Here is a 25554-nt window from a genome sequence, read left to right as displayed (position 1 = left end):
TTTTATATAAGCTTTACAGAAAGGCAGTATTAAACAAGAGCAGAGAAGATTTGTGCAATTAACACTTACAACAATGATAATTAAAAGGAATCATAGGAAAGGAGGAGGTGGAACATTAACTTCAATTCTGCTGGTAGAATGGTTTAAGCAAGACATTTCTACTCTAGTTGGATGTTTATGCCTGTTTAGAGAGTTAGAGTTGTCAAATAAAACACATTTGAACTGATTTGAGTGACCCTTTATTAAAATTAAATAAGAATGCAATATTTGATTTTTATCATTATAGGATGGATGTGTGTACACACTTCCAACACACATTTGTTCAAACAACTTGAAAAGTGAATTTTGCATCCGATGACCCCTTTAATGTTTTCAAAAAGTAGCCTTCAACTTTCTCAAAATAAACAATAGGGGTGTAAGAAAATATCGATACACGTGAGTATCGCGATATTTTGTTTGGCGATACTGTATCGATTCTCCAAAATAGAATATCCATATTTAAAAATAAATAAATAAATCATACAAGATTCATGGCAGTTGTTTCGTTTTGAGTTCATATCCCGACCGCTAGATATCAGTCTTCATCTCTGAACTTAAACAGTGACAGGAAATACTAGCATCAGGGCACTCCACTAATGTTAGCGTTAATATAGTTCACTGCCAGTAATGTAGGATGAAAGAATTGTTCCAGCTCTCGTTTCGATGAACAAAGCTGAAGTGTGGCGTCATTTGGGCTTTTGTGGTAATGTCCGCCCTGGGACCGCGGCGCGAGTGCAACCTCGGTTCTGCCGCTTGTCGCATCCCATGTTGAAGAGCCTTTGCGCGGGGTGCGGCGGGCGGTAGAGTCTCCGCACAGCTGCAGCTTTCTCTCGTAATTCGGGGGTGTTTTGTGCTGTTGGGGCGGTGCTCGCGTCGCGGTCTCGGCGATTCCACACGGAACATAAATACAAACTGAAAAACCTGTGAAATCCAAGTTGAAAAGTTCTGAGAATGTTATCTGTATTTATTTGATTGTTTTACAATTGTTTTGTTTTCTTTAGGAATCCTGCAAGCACTTTATTTTTCATTGATATTAAGCAGATGTCATTTTTTGTTCAGATCAAATGTTATGACATTGCATGTCACAATTATAAACTTAAACTGTGAAACTTTAAAGTAGAGTCTATAAATATATATTTTTATATTTTTATAAAATACATTTTATACATACATTTAACTAAAGAATCATGCAAGCACTTGAATATTTCCCCCTTTACTCGTACTTCACAAAAAGTGGTTCAATAATGTTGTATGTTATAGGGACTGATTATTGCAAATGCAGATCCCAGTGTGTTCTGGTTAAACTTTTTTATTTATTGCTAAGGTTTGCATATGGTGGTGTGTTCTTAATGACAGCTTACCTAAAAAATATATATCCTATTCCTAAAATAAGAAATATCCCAATATATCGCCTTGCTTACAGTATCGCAATATATCGTATTGCAACCCCTGTATCGTGATACGTATCGTATCGCCAGATTCTTGCCAATACACAGCCCTAATAAACTAAGTTTTTACTCAAGTCAATATATTTGTTTCCGCATATCCCATTCAAACATATGGTTTCATATTTTCTAAACAGCAAAAACAAATAAACAAACAATAAAAAAACAATCTGGTTAATTTTTTAACATAAAAAAAAAGTATTTTTCTTGTAAACTACAAATAAAATCATAAAAAGTAATTACTTTAAAATAAAATAAAATATTTAAAAAATTTAATAAAATATTAATAAAATATTAAAAAGAGATCTGAAACTTATTTCTGCTAGTTGCAAAGGCACTTTAAATGCCAAAAACTCAAACGACATAAAAACTAATAAAAACTATATAGACAGAAAAAACAAACAAATAAAAACAATTAAAATAAACAAAAACAATTACGGAGAAAACCGGAAATATAAAACTCAAACTAAAATGAAACAAAATCTAAAATAACTGGTGCAAGCTCATTTTCATTACAAGTAGATTCGGTGAAATCCATTACTTCACTTTTCTAGTCAAAATAGTACAAAAGCTAATTTCATACGCTCTGCATTAGTCTCCCTTAATCATATCAGCCAAAAGCCACAAGATTTATTGCATGAGAACAGCTCTGAAAGCCAATGCTGAGATCTTAAAGGAATGCAGAGTTTAAGCTTCAAAAGCAAGTCTAAACCTAAAGTCACTCCTACCTGAAAAAAGCTCAATCCAGGGATGGAAAACAAATGGCCTGGCTGAGGAAATTAACATCGATCGCGCAGGCTGTGTAAAGCAGGTCAGCTATAGCAAAGACACTAACCCGTTAAGCTTGGTTACTAATCAGCAGGTCAGGCAATAAAGCACCCTTAACCTCAATCCTCAAGAACCAGACAAATCAATATGAACCTGGAAAGCTTAAATCTTTTCATTCATGCTGGAAATGTGATGCAAGCAGGGCTGCACGATATTGGAATAAAAATGTAAAAGATAGCCTAAATGGATTTCCAGCACTGAAAATCGCTTGCACTGCTGCTAAATTTATTTAAAATGGGTATTTCTATACAGCTGTCGTGTCTGTGTGAGCAAAGAAAACAATCAGTATAGATATAATGATCAGTAACCTATACTAAATATCGCACACCCTGCGATGTGACTACTGCGGATGCTAACATCGCGATTTCAACGCTGAAACGATATATCGTGCAGCCCTAGATGCAAGTCAACAAACATGTAAACAAACTCCTTGCAAGTAAAATTTTAGCAAACCTGAATGAATTACTGCAGCAAAAACACTCTTACTATAAACAGATAAAGCACCAGTTTTCTCTGAAAGCTCGATCAGACCCAGTGGAGATTTCAAATTCGCTACCGGCTACAGAATGACTCAAGCCTAAGTGGGATTTAAGATTTCAAAAGGCAGTGAGGTCTTTCCCTGGAAAACCTGAAGTCATCTAACAAAAGAACCCCTTATGCTTGCCCTGTGAAGACACCATCTATCGTAGTTTCATGAACAGAAGGTTCACTGCCAGTCTTTCAACATTGGCCAAAATAGTACAATACATCAGTAATGTCTAACACAGTTTTTTTAGTCTTTGAAGAAAAAAGACAATATATAGACGATTTAAAACAACAAGGACAGGTGATGTTTATTAATTTTAGGCCATTTTACTCAAATCTTAAACTAAGATAAAACTAATTTGCAAAATGGACTAAAAACGGTCAAGCAGCAAACTTTAACCAAATATTCAAACATTTAATAAGTTGAGTATTAAATTGCAATAAATAAGACAGCAAATGGCATATTCACAATTACACGTTATTACTAGTATGTGCATTATTCAGTATTCAGTTAATTGTAAAATGCTATATTAAGTTACATTTAATACATGAATTACTGATCAATTTAATGTTTTTCTATAACAAGTGTTTGTCAACAACTAAATTAAAATATTCAATTATTGTAGTCATTCATATTTTTCATCATTTTGTTGATAAACTAAAAGAATAGGATTAACACTACAAACCTCAAAGAATAATACATAAATACCTTTTAACAATTAATACATAACTGATAAATATAATGCTTTTCTAATATATTGCAGTGCTGTTTGTCGTCAACAACCGAATTGTGTTAATAAACTTGAAAAAAAAACAAGATTAACACTACATAGGTCAAAGAACTCAAAGCCACCAATATATTTACTAAGTCAATATAAACTCGTACTGTAAAAACATCCATACAAAAAAACCCTATTATGATTCAGCAGCCAGTAATCAATATCCACTTCACTTCTGAAGTTCTGGCCAATGTTTGTGTTTCCTAAAGCCTAGAGTCTATCGTTCTCAAATATACTATGAATCTTCTAAGAACTTAATAAAAACCAAAATGTTTATTGCATTAAAGTCTTCCATCATTAGCTTTTCAAAACACTAGAGCGAAGGCACAGACCAGGAGAGATGCCCATTCATTGAACTAGTATAGAAAATAAAAGAAAGCACACTTATATCTGTCAGAGTTATGCATTTCAGTGTCTGAATGGACTGGAATAATATTTACATTTAATCATTTAGCAGACACTTATCCAATGCAAACATCATAAGCAAGCTGTCAAAAGAATCAGCATCTATAGTACAATGTGCCAAATCAAAAGTATCAATACAAAAAGCTACAGCAGAGGTGAGATGAAGAAAACAAGGGAAAGAGAGGGTTATTTTTAATGAGTAGGCATAATAGTAAATACTTTTGTTGATGGTTGTGAATTAGTTAAGAGCAGCAGTTTCTTGAAAGATGTTATTGTCTCAGCTAATTTCACGAGGGAAGAGTGAAGCAAGTGAAGGTTTCAGAAATTGACTTCCTGCCTAATTGCAAAGGAATGACCATGCAACCAGCTACATCTACAAACATATTTCATGCTACAGTTGTGTGATGTCAGAGACATAACAGTACAAGCAGCTGCAAGCTACACAGAAAAGTCAGGAAAATATCAAACTAGTGCTAGCCGTTCACTCATTCAATGTTTTCAATGATAGCTCATGTTAATTATGATGTGCAGTGAGAAGGGCTTGCTCCTCATGGCAGATATATGCCCTGCAAATAGTCCAAGTTTAAAAATGGGATTGATTTAAAAGCTACAAATAAGACCATTGAGAGAGTGTTTACAGTTACTTAGAAACCAAATGAAGAATGTAGTGATTTTAGTTATCGCCAGCAAGGGGCTTGGAAGAAAACATGAGGATTTGTAAAATAAATTTAGTGTAGTATCTTAAAACAGGGCTTGATACGTGTTTGAAATATAAATGTAGTATAAGCATCCTATTTGCATTCCAATGAATTAACAGGGTGGATAAAATGGACTCAGTTTTATGATTACAGCACTGTGGAAGTATGTCAGAGCTTTGTGTGGTGTCGAAAACTTCACATTTAAGAGATTATGACAGGATGGATTTACACAGATAACATATGATCCAATTAAGACGTCTCACAGTTAATATTATTAATTGCGTTGACAAGATCTCATTAGATAACAGCGCTCGCACATGAGTCTTTTTCCAGATAGAGTCCTATGATTTGTTACCGGTTGTCTGTGGCATTGTATGTGTCTGCAAATATTAAACAATTGCAGCTGAGATTTGATATTTCTACGAGTGCGGTATGAATTATTAGAAACCATTGCCGAATCAGGACACTAAATCGTGTATGTCTGTGAATGAAACGAATTGATATCTGTGATTAAGCTGATTCACTATAAAGAACATGCTGATGGTGCACTTTCAACTCCAAGACATGCATTTCAATAATATCAGTATTTTCTGACATGAAGCAGGCCGATGAGGAGAGAGACAGAGTCCTGTACAGCTGCTAGAGATCTAGGGTGTGGGTCGCCCCTCGGGGCACTGGGCGAGTTCGTATCAGGAAGGAGGGGGCTCCGGTAGCTAAAGTCAGCTGCTAGCCAGTTGTCCCTGTCTTGGTGCTGCCTATAATAACAACAGACTGTACGCAAATGGCATCATACTATTTTAAGACTCGACAAAAGAACTCACACTTTGACAGAAAATATGCAACGGCCTGCAGCTAAAAATGCTAAAGACAGATGATAAGCAATACCACAGACACATGAAGAGAAACAATTTAATTAAAGATGTAAAAGACTTAAGAAACTGCTGAACAATTAAATATATCAGATGCACAAACAGAAAAGCAGCAAAAAGCTAAATGTTTTTAATATGACATTATCTAGGACCAATAAAATTAATTTTTCTAGTTAAATGAAAACGTCAATTTTTTTCCAAGCAATTAATCCTAGATTAGTGATATTAGACCCACATCACATCACATGGATGAACTCTTCTTTGCTGTTTCCATGGCATCAGATAAAGACATGTTTGTAATAGACCAAAAGGAGGGACAATCCCACAAATAGCTGATACTTCTAAAGTTGCCAGGTAGAATTCTATTCTAAGGGCTCTTTTTAATTTAGACTTTAAGCAGATGGTAATATTTACATTTGATACTGGTATTTACATACTGATTCTAACAATCACCTAAAACTAACAAACTAACAAGCCAATAACAGACTGTCCAGAACTCATATGACTATCCATACCATCCATGTACACTCAACAAGTGAAAAAACCATCAAGACATTTTTATCTTTAAACTATTAATTCTGGCTAAGACAAGTCCTCTATATGCCATAATTATGCCTTCTCTACTGAAAAATTAATCTCGTCTGAATCAGGAGAAAAATCTGCACAGATCAAGAACTGTTTACAAGGCAAAACAGTTCTAAACAAATATGTGGGTGGATTTTGATGTGAGAGGACAACAGGAGATGGACTTTTTCACTGGAGAAAGTGTTATAATGGATTATGGACTTATTATGGCCAGAAGTGATGGCATAAAATTAAAGCACATGTGCCTGGTTTCACAGCCTAGTCTAATATGCATTTTTGAGCCGTCTAAACTGAAAGCAACCTGCACTGACATAACTTAAAATATGTCAGTGCCATTGATTTGTATCAAGATGCAGACGAGTAATTTTTTTTTTCTAAGGCACATTTTAAAAACTACTTAAATGTCCTAATTTAACTAAAGCCTAATTCTGGTCTAATCTAAGCCTTGTCTGTGAAACCTTTTTTTTTTCCTTTCATGCAGCTTTTCACTTCACAAGACGTTAAATAATGGACTGGAGTCATGTGGATTATTGTGATGGTTTTAATCAGCTGTTTAGACTCTCATTCTGACGGCACCCATTCACTGCAGAGGATCTATTGTTGAGAAAGTGATGGAATGCTAAATTTCTTCAATTATGATGAAGCAAACTCATCTAAAACTTGGATGAATTTTCAGCATATCTTCATTTTCAAGTGAACTATTCCTTCAGGTGAATGCTTCTGCTTGTTCCAAGTCAACTCAAGGCTAAAGGAAAGACACAAACAGCTCAAATCTTATTTCTACTTACAGTGTATCCATGAACAGAGCAACACTACACATTAGGGCTTACAAACATTCAGGCTGTCATTTACAGTATTGATCAGCCTGAAATTGAATGCAACACAATACAAGGAGATCAAAGCAAACCTGGGCATTCACAAACTCAAATCCTAAAGGAAAACATAATGAGAAGTGAACCACATTAATTAAAAACTGGTCTAAATAGAGCACAGATGACAGCCCAGAGCCTGGCAGGACAGTGTATCTTAGAAACACACTGGCTTCATTCTCATGGGTGACATTTTGCCAAATCCATTAGAAGAAATAGCAGTGTCAGGCCTGAGAGCAGTCATCCAGACACTGAGGCTTTGATTGAGGTCTATAAATACCGGCAACATTCTCAGGGATACAGTTGCAATCGCCACCTTTACAGCAATGCCCGCATTTGTAGTACACAGCATCACAAAGCCAGTGGACAGGTGGTGATATTGGCACCATTTCACATTATGCCGACTATTGGCTGGCCCAGTTCAGGTAGCTTCATCTTGGCACATCTTTCCGACAGAAACTGTGCCAATAGGAACGAAGTCTCTTCAGGTCATTACTGCTGTCTAGGGATGCGCGGTATACCGATACTGGAAAAATACCGGTATATATTATATTTCAAACGGTACGATATCATAATTTTGCTCAATTCGGTATTTCATACGCTGCAATTGCTAAATGTACCTGTAGGTGGCAGTGCTTCCCAAATTGCTGCGCAACTGGTAAATGTGACAACAGAACAACGCGATGGATCAAACAGATGAAACTCAGCGCACCCAAAATTAATAAATAAAGAGAACAGTAGAAGTGAAATATGGCATTACTTTGGATAAAAAACAGATGACAAAGGTGAAGGAACTGGCCTTACTGCACCTGTTTGCAAGCGTTGCTATAGGCCTAAATCATGTTGCCACAGGAACACATCAAATCTTTTTAAGCATTTGTCGCTTGCTCATCCTGATCTTTTCAAAGAATTAAGAGATCGACAGGTGAATGCATCATTCATAAATTCAGATTTGATTTGACCTTTTATTTACATCTGATCAACGCACATTCAGATGTAATACAGTAAGCGCAAATGTGCGTGAGACACGCTAGAATCAATGAAGTTTTGGTCACGTAATGCATGCACTTGCATCTCATACAATCAAATTTTAATTGGATATGAATTGAGCAAGAGTTTTGCTATATTAATTTTAGTATCAATGATATTTAGGGAATGTTTCTGATGCACTGCCGACCACTAATATGAAGCAAGTGAGAGAGTGAGATTTATATTTAATGCTTTGTCTTTGGTTGAGTCTGAAATCTGAAAACAATCAGAGAGAGAAATAATAACATGATTTTGAATATTACTTTGACTGTTAGAATAACACTTTACAATAAAGCAACATTTGTTGCATCAATTGCGCAACTTCAGTGCTATTTTTTTTTTCTTCAAACTTCTTCAAAATGAAACCTATGTTTCCGGTAGGTTTTTTTTAGGAGACATTTAGTTTGCACTGTGTTTGCACTGAAAAGATAAGATTTGAATATATTTTCATCTTATTACTTCAGTTAGCCTATTTTCAAACTGTAACCTATGTTCCCTTTAGGTTTTTTGTTACAGTTTGATACAAAGGTATTAACATATTAATCTGTTTTTATTATTATTATTAATAATATATTTTTTTTAATTCACTTATCTTTTGAGGCTGATTATTTGTCACCTATGGTATCGATTTAGTATCGATACCGAGGTACTACATTCTGGTATCGTACCGAAGCCAAAATTATGGTATCGAGCCATCCCTACTGCTATCCTATGTGAACAACCAATCCCAGAGAGGAAATGGACGGTATTAGATTTTTAATCTTAATACCGTCAATAACAAGAAGCTGATAAAATCTAAGAAATTTAGACCGAGTAGGAAAAGGAACAGTTCAACCAAAAGTGAACATTTGCCGTAGATTAAAATCCAAGATGTAGAGGAGTTTGTTTCTTCATCAGATTTGGAGAAATATAGCATTGCATCAGTGTCTCAGCAATGGATGCTCTGCAGTGAATGGGTGCCGTCAGAATGAGAGTCCAAACAGCTAATAAAAACATCACAATCCACAAGTAATCCAGGCCACTCCAGTAAATCAATTAACATCTTGTGAAGTGAAAAGCTGCGTTTCAAGGAAATAAATCTATAATCTTAACGTTTCTAACTTCAAACCATTATTTCTAGCTAAGAGAGTCCATAATCCATAATCCTTGTGTGTGCAAACACACTTGGCAATAAAGCTCTTTCTGATTCTGATTCTGATTCTGATAACAGGAGAGAATTACACTCTAAAAAATGCTGGGTTAAATACAACCCAGCACTGAGTAAAATATGGACGAACCCAGTGATTGGGTTGTTTAGACCCAGCGGTTGGGTTACTGCCCAGAAGGTTGGATTAAACATTTAACCCAACTGTTGGTTGAAAACAACCCAGCATGTGTTCTGTTCAATATTTACTCAGCACTGGGTTGTATTTAACACAGCATTTCTTACAGTGCATGCACAAATCAAGCACTGTTTACAAGTTGTAAAAAATTGAATTATGGACTATTTTGGCCAAAAGCAACGGCTTGAAGTTAAAATCTCTAACATCTATTTGTTACTTATGGATTTGTGTTACTCTCATTCTGACAGCACCCATTCACTGCACAGAATCCACTGGTAAGCAAGTCTAAACCTTGAACAGCCTGAGGATGAGTAAATTTTCAGCAAATTAAAAATTTTTAGGTGACCTATTCCTTTAATGCAATGGAGAAAAAAAATGTTCTGCAAAAGTATTTAAAAATCGCCTGAATGATAACAAAGTAACAGCAATTTCTAGTTATTAATCAACTACTTAAAATAATGATGAAATGACATCCTTTTATATTAGGTCACATACACATTGCAAAGTTTTGATACTGACAAGCACATTTAATTGCAGGAGTGTATCCATTAAATGACAGTTCTCTAAGTGTATAAATTGCAATTTTATTAGATATAACCATAACAACACTGCATCTCACTTCTGTAACCAAGAAACATGGATTCCAACAGTCTATGTTTGGTGTAAGCTAAAAAATTATTTAAGTACTAATGCATTATAAAAAAATCTAATGAGATGAAGTCTAGATTATCAAACACACATTAACACATGGTTAAGTAATACATAAAATACATGCAAAATACATAAAACTATATTTCAATTAGGGCTGTGTATCACCAGCAAAGTCCCGATACGTATCACGATACAGAGGCCACGATACAATATGTATCACAATACGGGACTGCACTACATTTCACCTCAGAAGAACTTAGTAAAGCAGCTGTTTATTAAACACTGCATACTATAGGGCCATTGCTAACTACAGGCAGAGGAGGCCGTTGACCTCTGCATTATGAAGGGCCTCCATAACTGTACCACAGTACAATATAGGTAATGGCAACGTTTCATGTTTACATTGAGCACTCCCCACCAGGTACAATATTCCGATTGCTTGCATCTTGTTTTTAAGCCCATAAATAATGTACTCGTTCTAATAAATTTATAATGTACTCATATTAATATATATTTAAAAAATCATCTTAAGATTGCACACATTAACGCACTCTCTACATTTAAAAAAATAAATACATTTAGAAGCGTTCTAAACTAATGCGCTTTCTTCACTATAACGAACACACACACTCAGTCACTCACACAGATCACGTTGCGGCCTCAGACAGACATTCAACACAAACTTTTTAACACTGCCCCGCAATTTGATCAATTAAATAGCTTTATCGCTCAAGAGCTACATTATCTTTCTCAACAAGGAGCTGGTAACATCATTGTTTCTAAGGGAATTAAAGCCACAGCTTCACTGTTAATAATTCATACATACACAGCATCTCTCTCTCTCTTTCTCTCTCATAAATAAACAATTGATTTATTACACTTTTCTGAGAATAGAATATTGAAGTGGAGATCGCTAAACTGGCAAGCTAACCGGTGTTTTCAGAAAGCAAGTGCATTTATTCACAGTGGCGAGAGCGCGTGTACACATGGTTGCCAGGTTGACAAAGATAAGTAACACACTTAGCAGATATTTCCGTATTGCGCAGGTGGGAAGTTCTGTTTTGGGGATTGCGTCTCTTTATATCAGTCGACCCAGTTGTGTTCCTCTGCGGCCAGATTAAAAATTGTTGTAGCCTATGTTATGCTCTATTCATTTTTTAGAAACCTCGTACTTTTCTACTCCATTTTAAACGGTGTTCATGTACTCGAATTAAGCAAGGTCCACTGCTGCACACGTACCACAATATCGATACAGGGCCATAAATAATCATTCTTTAATTTGTCAGATTAAAGTTTTTATTTCAGTCAGAGCAAAATTTGTTTCTGAAGGGTTAATCGCCTCACCTGGTTTTGAAGCGTGCAGCACTCCCTTAATTCAAACACCACACCTTAATCTACATGACTGCAGTTAGCAAGCATAGCCACAATTATTTCACAACAGCTAAGAAATTATTCCCCAGAGAGATGGCGGCAAAACTTCACTGCATCTAATACTTCCTCTTTACAGGCAAAACACACCTACACACTGCCAGACATACATAAAACCTCTTTACGCATGCAAACTGTAATAACAACAAATAGAGACATCCTTATGTTACACACAGACACCCAAAACCATTCTCTAAACAACCGAAGAAAACCACTAGAAACCATAAGCTTGCCTAAGGGAGAAAACAAGTTATGACCTAATACGCTGTGCACTTGCACTGTCAAAATGTGTCATCTGAAAGTAGAACTCACCAGCATTAAACCAAAACTCACACCAAAAGCACGTTCCTGGATAATACAGGCGGAGTGGAATATGTTCTGCTGCTTTCAACAGGATTATTTTACATGTTCATTCACACACGATGCTGTGAAAGGAGAGCCACACTAATGCATGTACTTGGCAAATAAAACCTCGGACATCCAATTTCACAAGCCAGACCAGAATTAAGAGCCGACATTTTCAGCATCAACACAAGGAGCAAAAAAATGCCACAACAATATATTACTTTATTTACCACAGCAGTGTTACGTGAGATAGTCTCAAACAGTTCATCTGTAGCTGTCAAAATGCTCCGTCACCTTTCACGAGAGATGTTATGAGTCAATGACTGTGACAGAGACTGCATGTAATTGCAAACGATCACATCTTGTCTGTCTAATGCCACATAAACACCTCTGTAGATCAGAGATGCCTAATCCTTTGACCTCTGATTTGGCACACCATACCATAATCACAGGGAAGGGGGGATAAGCCATTAATATTAATTTAATTGTTTTATTTTAACATACAGTTTTTATTTATTTTTGCAATGAAATGCAGAGAACAAATTAATTTTGTTTTAAAATACATTATAATGTAGTACAACTGGATATAATGTAAAAATGTTCAGTCCACAGCCCTCAATCAAGTTAGATATTTGGTTGGCAACAATGTGGGCACCTGTGGGCTACAGGTTATTTATAAGACAACTTCAGCACTACTTTAGCTCATTTTAGCCTATATATATATACACAGTGGCCCTAAATAACTGAACACTCAAGCCACACTTAGGCCTAATGCATGAATCTCACTGCAGATAAAGTTTTAAACCAAGCACCATTTATTTACATGAAATATAGTACAAACATGCTTTATGTCATTACTTTGTTAACTTTATGTTAGTTCTCAACCAAGGGCCCTGGACTCACCAGAGGGCCTCAGTAAACTTCCAAGTGTGATTTAAAAGTGCTCAATTACTTAATTTAATATTACTACTGCAATTATAATATTTTTATTAATAAAGTAAAATAATCTAAATTAAGTTAAATGCTAAAAAAATATACATAAAATAAAAAAGCATTTCCCCTCTTGATAAATTATTGTTTTTGTTTGTCTCTCAGTTTGCTAATTAAAATAATGAACTTAAAACAATCCGCCGTGTCATAATTATGTACAAATACTGGTGGAAATATCTGACCTTATATATAGGGGGGGCCACAGAAATCATTCATTTTATTAATATCTGTCAATAATTAGTTATCAGTCAAAACACTAGCAGCTATACACCTGTTAAAAAAACTGACATCATGCATTCATTTAAATGAACCAAAACACCAGCTATCAAATACATTCTCTTTTAAAATTTAATTTACCCATTTAATTTTTTTTAAGAACGGGACTTCAAAACTCTCAAATGAATGTTTTGTTCACAATAACTTTTAACACTTCTCCTAGATTTCAAGTATTTCTTGCTGAGTGTTCCCATACTGTAAAGTCTCCTAAACTCATTAATAATCACAATCTTCTCTCAAGGACTATGATTGTACCTTTCTTACTGGTTGTGGTGTCCTTTGTTTATCTGTTTGTCATTTTACATAAAAATACTAATTTAAAAAGAAAGATGGGTTCGAGCCAATGAGAAAACTTAAATTAGTTCCAAGAAAAATTAAATTGGCTTTGTATTGATATTTTGTGAAATAACACTTTACAATAAGGTTTTAACATTAGTTGACTTTAACTAACAATGACAAACAGTTGTAATACATTTACTACTTTGTTCATTTCAACATTTATAAACATATTACTAAAATAGAAAGTTTTATCTGTTATGGACCAACAATGATCAGCTGTATTTATATTAAAGTTAACAGATGAATAGGCTAATTCATTGTCACAAATGTATTCCTGTATATAAGCCCATCTTAGACAGAAAATCCTAATAAATCAAGAGAGCTCGAGGTGCATTTTTCATCTGCATGTCAAACAAGCAGTTGATTTACGAGGCAATCTGACCTGTTCTGCCTGCCAAGAGAGCTACAACACCTGACTTACCTTTCCCGTCTTGTGGTCGAACCACACCTGAGCGTGATTCCTGGACAGCACCTTGCAGTCGAAGGTGGCGTTATTCTGGGCAGGGCGACACCGGGCCACGGAGCGCCCGATCTTGACCGGCTCATCCAGGTAGACATGACGCTCCTGAAACGGGTGTGAATTCGGGCGACAGGTGAACACGGCCAGCGCTGAAGGCATTGAGGATGGCTTGGGAGGGCTACTCCAACCAGAGACGAAAGACAGGGTTTCTTGATCCAGACTGACCCGTTGCTCCAATTCTCCAATATTTTTAATGAATTAGCAGGAGAACAACGCACATAGCAATACGAAAAACTCTAAGTAAATACAAGGCTCTCCTGCTGACCGACTACATAACGTCAAAAAGACTGTAGATGGACACTATGTAGACGACTTCATGCCCCCTTGCGAGACCCCCATGACGCCAAACCTGCTGCCCAATTCCATACAAATCTGTTTTTTTTAGATGACAGTCCACAACTTGAGCAGTTACACCTCGTTCCCTACACAATTCATCCTCATCCCCCTTCACAACCATAGGCCTGACCAAAAAACAAGTCAGTAACGCTAATAAACAAGTAACCTGTTGGAACAGCTAATCTATACAACCCCCCCCCCACCCCAGAAATAAGACTGTCCGCCGTTTGACATGCGTTTCTAGACTAACTGGCAATGGCTTCTATATTAACGGGCACAAAACGCACTAACGCAAATGTTAAACCCCCAATGAAGATTAATAACATGAGTGGGTTTGGCTCAAGTATGCAGGACAGATCATCAAGCCACCACTCCCCAAGTCTGATCAGCCTTTCACTATGAAAACAAAAGCTCAAAGACCTAATCAACCCGACAATTGCAAGCTTTTAACTGTCAAAATTCATGTAAGCGTTATAAACCGCTCCCGCGGAGGGTGTTTTCTTGCGTACCAGAGCGTTAGCTAGCTAACTTCATATTAGCGCGTTAGCTTCGCTGAGGTAACGGTGGCCTTTACCTTCTTCTTATCAAGCCCTCCGGACTGAAAGAGACTTCAGAAATAATTCCGAGTGAATTTATCCGGGGGGAAGAAGTTATTTTTTCGTCTGTGCAACTTTCGTGCGAGGAGAATTTGCGCAAATCCAGTATTAGCTCGCGAGCTCGATACCTAGCTTAGCTCGCTGAGGGACGCGATAAATTCCCCAGAAAACAAACTCGCAAACGAATAAAGTCCGTGACACGGTCCCGCGGTAGGCTGTGGGGGTCTCCGCTACCGGGGACACTGAAAACGGGAGTAAAAATCGTTGTGTGCGAGAGGATAATTGGAAGTAAGTCGTCCTCCTGAAGAGAAACACACACACACACACACACAAACACCGGCCACAAACCGCCGCGGGGCTCGAGCACCACTGAGAAAGGGGCGGGGACTCCATCGTGACGCGCCAACGGGGGCGGGGCTACTGTGTGGACGAATTGCGTTTCCAGAGAAAAGGGTGACGTTTTTCATATGGAATGAAAATAGATGGTATGGAGGCCCAATATGCTGATTTTTTTAATAAGTCAATAAATAAATATACAAATAAATACATATAAAAATAAATAATCGAAAACAAACACAAATCATTTTTATTTAAATTCATTCCTCATTAATTTAGTGTATTACTTTTTCACTTTATTTATTAATGTATCTACTTTTTAAAATTAGATTACAGTTTATTTTAAGGTGTCCTTGTTACAGTGTAATTATACATATAAGCACTGAGTGATATTAATTAACTACATGTACTTACTATATGATTTGGGTTAGGATTAGGGTTTGGCTTAGGGTTACTAGCATGTAATTATGCATAATTTATCGTTATTATACTACTTAGTGCATGTAATGTGCAACAAGGACACCTTAAAATAAAGTGTTAAAATAATTATTTTTAATTAATTTGTTGTGTCTTTACTTTTCATATTTCCATGTTTGTTTTGTTTGTTTAAACTTTTTTTTATTTATTCTTACATTTATATCTCCATATTATATATGATTTTATTATAATGATCACAGCCTTTATGAATATAAGGTGAATTCTAGACCATATTCATGAGGTGCTTGCTTGAATGCCTTTTAAAAACAGCTCTGAAGGAGTTCCTTCACTCTCTGGTCCAATTTATTCATTTAAAAAATCCAGTAAGTACCTAAAGATGCCAAACTGGAAGAGTTTACTTAATATTCATTTACCAAACAGCTCGCTTAGCAAACACAGACATCACAAAACAAATGCATATTGGCAAAATCATAGCCTTTGGAAGGTGCCTCTAGGCTCCCAGTAAAAGTACATGTTATTTATGGAGTTCAAAATCATCCCTGGAAAGTATTTTTGTTTCAGAAATGAGGAGAGGGTTTCAAAGCAAACTCCACCCCCTGTCTCTCTGTTTGGACTTGGAATCTGTGGTCTAAATTACACTGAACATCTGTCATACCAAATGGAGCGTGCTGATTTGAATAATGTCTTTCTCAGGCTAATCCAATTGCTTTGTCTTGGTTCTTAATGTGACCCATAAGAAGTAATTAAGTGATCACTGTAGCTCAAAGACCTAATCATCTATATGCAAACAATGGTGCGGACCAGTTCAGTGATGCCTGAGGCTATATATGTTATAAATGACATTAAAGTACCAGGCCACCATATGAACTCCATCCTGCTCTGTTCATTTGATTAAAGATAGACAACAGAGCCTAACGTGTTATTATTTTCAACAAGTGTGCCACAGAAACGTGCAACTACAATAGTCTTAAGCTGAAAGCAAACCATATTTGACCTAAAAATTATATTATCGGATTAAATAAATTACATTAAACATAATCATGCAAATATGGAATTCGGAAAGGATTTTAAGGTTTTTCTCAGTTGCATACATTCTATACTATAATTAGAATCAAAATGTATGTTTATTGGCCAAATTACACTAAGCAATTAGCCTTGGGGGTTGCTCAAAAAAAATTATATATATATATATTTATATATATATACACACACACACACACACACTCTCACACACACACACACACATACATGCATATAAATATATACAATATTTACAAAATTATTAACAACAGAAAAAAGTTATATAATTTTTAGTTCTATTAAAATATACATTTTTTTTGTTTGTTTGTTTAGTTTGTTCCTTAAGGCTTGTAAGAAATGTAAGTAATTTAAATGTAAGAAATTTAGTTTGCAAAGAACATATGCATGTTATTTTTCTAATAAAATAAATAATTGCATAGTGTATTGTTCTTTACATTACAAAATGTCATTCTGAAAATAAAAAAGCACATCTAATACACAAATTTTTACCATTCAAACTCATCAAGCTAGTTAATAAATACCAGAGACACCTTGGCTGCGTGCGCGCTCCCGTAAAAATCTTGACCTCACTTATGACGTAAGCACGCTGTTGACGCAAGCTCCGCCCCTTTCGCCCTGGACGTGTTTGTATTTACAGCTCAAGTTCCTCCAGCTTTCACCAATAAACCGAGTCCGATCACTCCTGGACCGAACGGAGGGTATCACCATGGCCTTTCAGGGCCCTGAGGGACTGGAAGAACAGATCGAGGAGCCGGAAGATACTCTGAGAGTTTCTCCGGCGGAGGAGATGCCCGTCGATGGGCCTCCAGCGGTAGAGGAGCCGCTACTGCTGCCGTGGGACCGCTTCTCCTCCTGGCTGCACTGCATCTGTGTGGTCGGCTTCGATCTGGAGCTCGGGCAAGCTGTGGAGGTACAGCAGACTGTCATATTAGGACGATTTAAATCATATTGTCTGTATAGTTGTCATCTGTGAGTTAGCCTGCTAGCCGGCTAACTGTGTGGAAGTCAATGGAAAACCTGCTAGCATCAGTGGCTAACAAAAATAGCTAAGTCATCAAAATTGTATATTGTATAAAATTGTATGTGTGTGTATGTATATATATAGATATACACACACACACACACATACACACACACACAGTTGTGCTCATAAGTTTACATACCCCTTGCAGAATGTGCTAAATGTTAATAATTGAACAAAATAAGAGGGATCATGAAAATTGCATGTTATTTTTTATTTAGTACTGTCCTGAATAAGCTATTTCACACAACAGATGTTTACATATACTCCACAAGTCAAAATAATTGCTTAATTTATCAAAATTACCCCATTCAAAAGTTTACATACTATTGAATCTTAATACAATGTGTCATTTCCTGAATGATCCACCGCTGTCACATATTTTGTGATAGTTGTTAATGATGAGTCCCTTGTTTGTCCTGAGCTGTTCTTCAGAAAAATCCTCCAGCTCCTGCACATTCTTTGGTTTTCCAGCATCTTCTGCATATTTGAACCCTTTCAAACATTGACTGTATGATTTTGAAATCCATCTTTTCACATGGAGGACAATTGAGGGACTCATGTATAACTATTACAAAAGGTGAAAACATGAACTGATGCTCAAGAAGGGCACACAATGCAATGGAGGCTAGATGAGATCTATGCACTCCTCGCATAGATGGGAAATCTCTGTACTGGTTGTTTTATTATATATATTAATATTTTTGTAAATGTTTTTGCTACTTTTTATTTCATTGCAGTTTTATAGTACAGCTGGATATTAGAGCAGTACTTCAGTGGAGCATGTTACCGTGTCTGATCTTTTATGTTGTGATCAGTATGTCTGGAAGCTTTCAGTAGTTATGAAATATTTGTGCATAAAATATTTCAATCTATGTGTTCGATTGTGAAATGCAATTAAAAAAAAATAACTTTTTCACATTTTCCATGTTATATTTTTTCTGCTGCAGGTGATTTACCCACACCACTCCAAACTCACTGAAAAAGAGGTATTAACTGTTTTTTGTTTTGTTTTTTATATATTATCCTGCTGGTTTCAACCATGGATTTAGATGGTCAGTTTTAAAATATTGAGTGGCTTCTTTGTGTTTCTCATTTCAGAAAACAAGTATATGCTATCTGTCATTCCCGGACTCCAATTCAGGTAAATTGCATTTCTTCACTACAGTTTTTTTTATTTTTTTTTAAGTTGATGCACAGATGTTTGTCAGCTGTAGATTTAAACCTGCGTAGCCTAAACATGTAATATTGTTGACTGCAGAATGTTCAGTCTTAGATCATACAGTTACGATAAGCTGAAAGCTAATGGAGAGTACAGTAAGTTTATTCAGTGATCATGTCAGAAGCATTTTTCAGTATCTTTATGTAATGCAGTTCATGTTTCTTCTCTGAGTGATCATTAATGTATTTTTGAAGCTTGACATACATTTGAATCACTTTTTATACTATATGTGAGTATTATTAGTGCTCAAAGTGTCTGTGTTGGGATTAAGCAGTGTATTTTCCTGCTGTTAAGGTTTGATTTAGAGGATTGTAATTCATCTGAGTGAGTACTATGACCCATGTGTCTTACGCTAATGTGTGTGGGATGAGAGCTTGACATCTCCCTCCAGTAACGCCACATGCATATTCAGAAAGAAACTCACAGCGTGGGTTGTGGAGTATCTGACTCTTCTGGATTAGAGATATTAATGGACCGTCATTGACTGAGTAGATCAATATCTGTGATTGCACACACTTGTAGTTGCTTCGTAGCAGTGTGTGTTTTGATGTAAATATATAATGTGAGTTTGTTTCTTCTTGGGAACATATTTTGAGAAATGGAGCATTGCATCACTTGCTCAGCAATGGATGCTCTGCAGTGAATGGGTGCCGTCAGAATGAGAGTCCAAACAGCTGATAGAAACATCACAATAATCCACACCACTCCAGTCCATCAATTAATGTTTTGTGAAGCAAAAAGCTATGTATTTGTTAGAAACAAATCCATCATTAAGGCGTTTTTAACACAAAACTGTTGCTTCTGTCTAAAATACCAGTTCATAATGCAAAATAACGCTTTCTTCAGTGAAAAAGTGGTCTGAATCAGGAGAGAAATGTGCACAGATCAAGCACCGTTTACAAGCCAAATCAGTCCAATTGTAAACAAATATGCGGGTGGTTTTTGATGTGAGATGACGACAGATGTACTTTTTCACTGGAGGAAGCATTATTATTATTTTTTTTATATGGAAAATTAGTTTTAATGTTTTGCATTTGATGTTAACAGCTTTGCTTATCTCAAACAAAAGTCTTCAGCATTTGTCAATACTGTAAATAAAGCAGTTGGTGTTGTTTTCCACAGTATCAGCTGTGATAAAAATGGCATCTCTGATCTTCACAGATTCAGCTCTGCGTGTTACTTTAGTTTGTAATAAACTTGGGTTATTAATAGCGATGCGGTACAAACGAGGAGGAACAGGATTTGAAGATTACAGGACAGTCCTGTTAATGACGTTGTAAATATGCAAACATGCGAGTTTGCAGAGTTCACTCACCACTAGTGAATTTCCTGGTGTGATAATGATCCTGTTCTCGTCTTTCGGAAACTGGAGACCCTGATGTATTTGCAGACATCCTATCCCATCATTCTACTCACTTCAGCTCTCCTACAATACAGTATACTATCCTACAGCATGTAGCATGTCTTGTTGAAAGCGCAAATGTGTATTATATTTTACAAACTAGTTAAGCAATCTTATCATATACATAAATATACATATATGTATAATTGGAATGTGTCCTATTTAATACTTTTTTTGTGCAAAAAATAATGACTCATACATTTTCACAATGATTTACAGACAAAACATCATTCAGTGTAACAATAGTTCATATACCAAAAAAATGTCCATCATATTTAGAACCATCAATCATTAAATTACATAAAAAGACTCTATTTAAGGATCACAGTGAAGCCTAAAAATACTAATTACCTGTAACTTGACATTTTTACAAATCTTTGCCACTATCCATCAAGCCACTACGCTTTACCCATTTTTCAGCAAGAACGTTTTAATCTTTTAAATATAAAATATTTTTTTATATATTTTAATAAGTACCGGTCAGAATAAGTGATGCATAAATATATCTCTTACGCTGAATGTTGAAGGAACATTATTTTGACTGTTTTTCACAAACATTATATAAAACAATCAAATTAAAAGTATTATGGTTTCCACACAAAAAAAGCAGCAGCACAACTGTTTTAAACATGGATAATAATGATAAATATAATAATAATAATATTAAATGTTTTTTGAGCAACATATTATTATGATTTCTGAAGGATCATGTGACACTGAAGACTGGAGTAATGATGCTGAAAATACAGCTTTGATCACAGGAATAAATGACATTATAATATATATTAAAATGGAAAACAGCTATTTTAAATTGTTATAATACTTCAAAATATTACTGCTTTTACTAATCAAATAACCGCAGCCAAAATTATACAGACCCATTTTAACTGTAATGTACTTTATGGCATCCATTAATAAGTAAAGTCACAGTATTGCAGATACTAAATTTATTTTAATTTTATTTTTGTATTATTTTAGTTTATTAATACGCTTAGATGAGACATTCTGCGCTTACAGGATATCCTGATGCAAATGGTCTGTTTGACAGATGTTGAAGAAAAATCCAGATGTAACCTGCAAATCTGACTCGCCCTTTTACTAGAGGACCTCCAGTTCTCATAGCCCATGATTCAATGTTGCAGTGATTCGCCCAAGTTATTGCCATTGTGCTGTTTTGAAAAAGTCTCTCATCTCTGATATCAGTTTCCCGGAGCCGTTTTCCTCAGGGAGGTCTGGAGTCAGATGCCGGCGTCTGCGGGTCAGGCTGTGCATATGGATATTTGTGGCGTGCGTTAGTGTCCTCTCTCGCATGCTGTGGGTGAGGCGACCCACTCACGGCAGGAAAAGCATGCGAGTTGCTGTGGCAACAGAGTTCCTGCCAACCCATGCGATGTGAAAGAGTGAGTCTGTTGTGACATTACGTGCCATTCGTTCTCTCTCAGCAGCAATGCAGCCAACTGCGCATTTGTTTGTTGTGTTCAGTAAATCTGTGAATGTCTTACTCAGAATGATGGGTCAAGCCAATATTATTTGTATAGCGCTTTTAACAATGCAAATTGTGTCAAAGCAGCTTTACATCGGCTTGATATAAAGCTGGGTGGCTTTATATCAGCTTTGCAGTATTTAGACGGGAAATAGTTTGTCAAAATAGTGTCATTCTCCTCTGGCCAGACAAAATCAGCAGTTTAAATCTAGACTAAAGCAAAATCAGACTGTGCGAAGGACTCATCTGGTTCCTGTGGTCTTGTCCCGATGGCCGTCTTGGAGACAGGGTCTTCACTGGGGATCAGTCTCTGGGGCTCATCTAGGTGTCCTGGCTGTAGAGGTCATCTCTAGGTGCTGATCCACCATCTGATCTGGATACAGTCTGGATCTGGGTGGCGACGGTGACCTCGGAATAAGAAAGAAACTGACTAATATTAGTGTAGATGCCATTCTTCTAACAATGTAACAAGTACATCCGGTGTTTTAGGAAGTGTTCCCGGTTGACCTAATTAATGCAGCCTAACAATCCTTTAACGGATCTGAATTATAGAAATGCGATAGTGTATTATGTGTAAGCCAGGTTAAAGAGATGGGTCTTTAATCTAGATTTAAACTGACCGAGTGCGTCTGCTTCCCGAACAGTGTTAGGTAGATTGTTCCAGAGTTTGGGCGCTAAATAGGAAAACGATCTCCCGCCTGCAGTTGATTTTGATATTGTAGGTGTTATCAAATGGCCAGAGTTTTGAGATCGCAGCGGACGTGAAGGACTATAATGAGATAAGAGCTCACTCAAATACTGAGGTGCCAAACCATTCAGGGTTTTATAGGTAATTAGCAAGATCTTAACATGTATACGATGGGTGAGAATTAATGTATGAAGCTTGTTTATACACTGAAAAAATATGGTATAGAAACAATTTTCACTCAGAAATTGCTGGTAAAGTTCACAGATAATTACAAAGAATCAGCAAGTAACACACTGAATTAAACTTGAGATTTTGAAATGATGTTTTCTTGTAAAACGTACTCCAAAAATCAATTATGTTTTTTTTTGTGTTTAAAACTATCTCTTTACCTTAGCCCGATTCACAACGTTAAGCTTAATGTTTTCTCATTTGAGTGGTACTGGTAGGAATTTGTGGGAAATTTGTGTTTTTATGAAACACAAGTGATTGAAATTTGATTATATTCCAGTTTTAAATGTGCATCTGAATGCAGATAGCCTACGTGGGATTACACAAGTTTTGCAGTTCTAAGGAAGAATAATTAGCTTTTTGGGTTAAAAATGTCTTTATATGAAATTCAAATGGTATGACAATTAGAGAATAGACTGTACAGAAATTGAAATCTAAATGTAAGGCAAATACACACTACATGCACACAATCACGCAATGCTTATGTTGTTAACGTTAACAATTTGAGAACAAATAATAATTATTTGCACAGTTTGATTTGAAATAAGCTAATCGTTAGATTTAATGTAGTGTGATTTATTGTAATTTATTTTTTTGCTTAGTTGGTCAGAACAAAACTGGCAGACTTGTTACTTGTTCAAATGACAATATCCGGTGAAGATTCTTATTTGGGTCATATATTCCAAGACGTAGGCTAGAATCTGTGATTCCTAAGTACAAGATCCACACCGGTGCGGTGACTGGCAGCCACACATACTCCTCAAAACATTAGATTCATCCGAGCTGGAACCGACCCACATAATGAAGATAATTCCGCAAGTAACTGCAGTTGCAGGTTTCAAACAGGGATGGCGACAAAGAGGCAAAACTTACAGACTGCAGCTTTAATTTTTATTTATTTTTATTTTATTTCAGCAATTTTTTATGATTTAATTTTAGTTTCTATACTTTTTATACTATATGTGAGTATTATTAGTGCTCAAAGTGTCTGTGTTGTGATTAAGCAGTGTATTTTCCTGCTGTTAAGGTTTGATTTAGAGGATTGTAATTCATCTGAGTGAGTACTATGACCCATGTGTCTTACGCTAATGTGTGTGGGATGAGAGTTTGACATCTCCCTCCAGTAACGCCACATGCATATTCAGAAAGAAACTCACAGCGTGGGTTGTGGAGTATCTGACTCTTCTGGATTAGAGATATTAATGGACCGTCATTGACTGAGTAGATCAATATCTGTGATTGCACACACTTGTAGTTGCTTCGTAGCAGTGTGTGTTTTGATGTAAATATATAATGTGAGTTTGTTTCTTCTTGGGAACATATTTTGAGAGATTGAGCATTGCATCACTTGCTCAGCAATGGATGCTCTGCAGTGAATGGGTGCCGTCAGAATGAGAGTCCAAACAGCTGATAGAAACATCACAATAATCCACACGACTCCAGTCCATCAATTAATGTTTTGTGAAGCAAAAAGCTATGTATTTGTTAGAAACAAATCCATCATTAAGGCGTTTTTAACACAAAACTGTTGCTTCTGTCTAAAATGCCAGTTCATAATGCAAAATAACGCTTTCTTCAGTGAAAAAGTGGTCTGAATCAGGAGAGAAATGTGCACAGATCAAGCACCGTTTACAAGCCAAATCAGTCCAATTGTAAACAAATATGTGGGTGGTTTTTGATGTGAGATGACGACAGATGTACTTTTTCACTGGAGGAAGCATTATTATTATTTTTTTTATATGGAAAATTAGTTTTAATGTTTTGCATTTGATGTTAACAGCTTTGCTTATCTCAAACAAAAGTCTTCAGCATTTGTCAATACTGTAAATAAAGCAGTTGGTGTTGTTTTCCACAGTATCAGCTGTGATAAAAATGGCATCTCTGATCTTCACAGATTCAGCTCTGCGTGTTACTTTAGTTTGTAATAAACTTGGGTTATTAATAGCGATGCGGTACAAACGAGGAGGAACAGGATTTGAAGATTACAGGACAGTCCTGTTAATGACGTTGTAAATATGCAAACATGCGAGTTTGCAGAGTTCACTCACCACTAGTGAATTTCCTGGTGTGATAGTGATCCTGTTCTCATCTTTCGGAAACTGGAGACCCTGATGTATTTGCAGACATCCTATCCCATCATTCTACTCACTTCAGCTCTCCTACAATACAGTATACTATCCTACAGCATGTAGCATGTCTTGTTGAAAGCGCAAATGTGTATTATATTTTACAAACTAGTTAAGCAATCTTATCATATACATAAATATACATATATGTATATATAAATTGGAATGTGTCCTATTTAATACTTTTTTTTGTGCAAAAAATAATGACTCATACATTTTTACAATGATTTACAGACAAAACATCATTCAGTGTAACAATAGTTCATATACCAAAAAAAGTCCATCATATTTTGAACCATCAATCATTAAATTACATAAAAAGACTCTATTTAAGGATCACAGTGAAGCCTAAAAATACTAATTACTTGTAACTTGAAATTTTTACAAATCTTTGCCACTATCCATCAAGCCACTACGCTTTACCCATTTTTCAGCAAGAACGTTTTAATCTTTTAAATATAAAATATTTTTTTATATATTTTAATAAGTACCGGTCAGAATAAGTGATGCATAAATATATCTCTTACGCTGAATGTTGAAGGAACATTATTTTGACTGTTTTTCACAAACATTATATAAAACAATCAAATTAAAAGTATTATGGTTTCCACACAAAAAAAGCAGCAGCACAACTGTTTTAAACATGGATAATAATGATAAATATAATAATAATAATATTAAATGTTTTTTGAGCA

At 35.8% G+C, this 25554-nt stretch overlaps 2 protein-coding genes across 8 annotated transcripts in view; one reads left to right on the top strand and one right to left on the bottom strand.

The window, feature by feature from the left end:
* LOC306854859 (sarcolemmal membrane-associated protein-like) overlaps positions 1-15242 on the bottom strand; it is a 66518-nt gene extending 51276 nt beyond the window's left edge. For 3 of the 6 annotated variants that reach the window (XM_079393121.1, XM_079393122.1, XM_079393124.1), the window contains exon 1: positions 13844-15242. In XM_079393121.1, coding sequence (XP_079249247.1) covers positions 13844-14041 — 198 coding nt within the window. In that variant the 5' untranslated portion in view covers positions 14042-15242. The remainder of the gene's footprint in view (positions 1-13843) is intronic. The other 3 variants (XM_079393123.1, XM_079393125.1, XM_079393120.1) reach the window with 3 other exon arrangements.
* A 2058-nt stretch (positions 15243-17300) lies between these two features.
* The window catches only part of LOC306855363 (protein DENND6A-like), a 32865-nt gene continuing 24611 nt past the window's right edge, over positions 17301-25554 (top strand). For both annotated transcript variants that reach the window (XM_079394018.1, XM_079394017.1), the window contains exons 1-3: positions 17301-17599; positions 18661-18699; positions 18812-18854. In XM_079394018.1, the coding sequence (XP_079250144.1) occupies positions 17396-17599; positions 18661-18699; positions 18812-18854 (286 nt within the window). In that variant the 5' untranslated portion in view covers positions 17301-17395. The remainder of the gene's footprint in view (positions 17600-18660; positions 18700-18811; positions 18855-25554) is intronic.

This window comes from Barbus barbus (genome assembly GCF_936440315.1).
Source record: "Barbus barbus genome assembly, chromosome: 35".
Lineage (NCBI taxonomy): Eukaryota > Metazoa > Chordata > Actinopteri > Cypriniformes > Cyprinidae > Barbus > Barbus barbus.
This window is presented reverse-complemented; position numbering and strand designations above follow the sequence as displayed.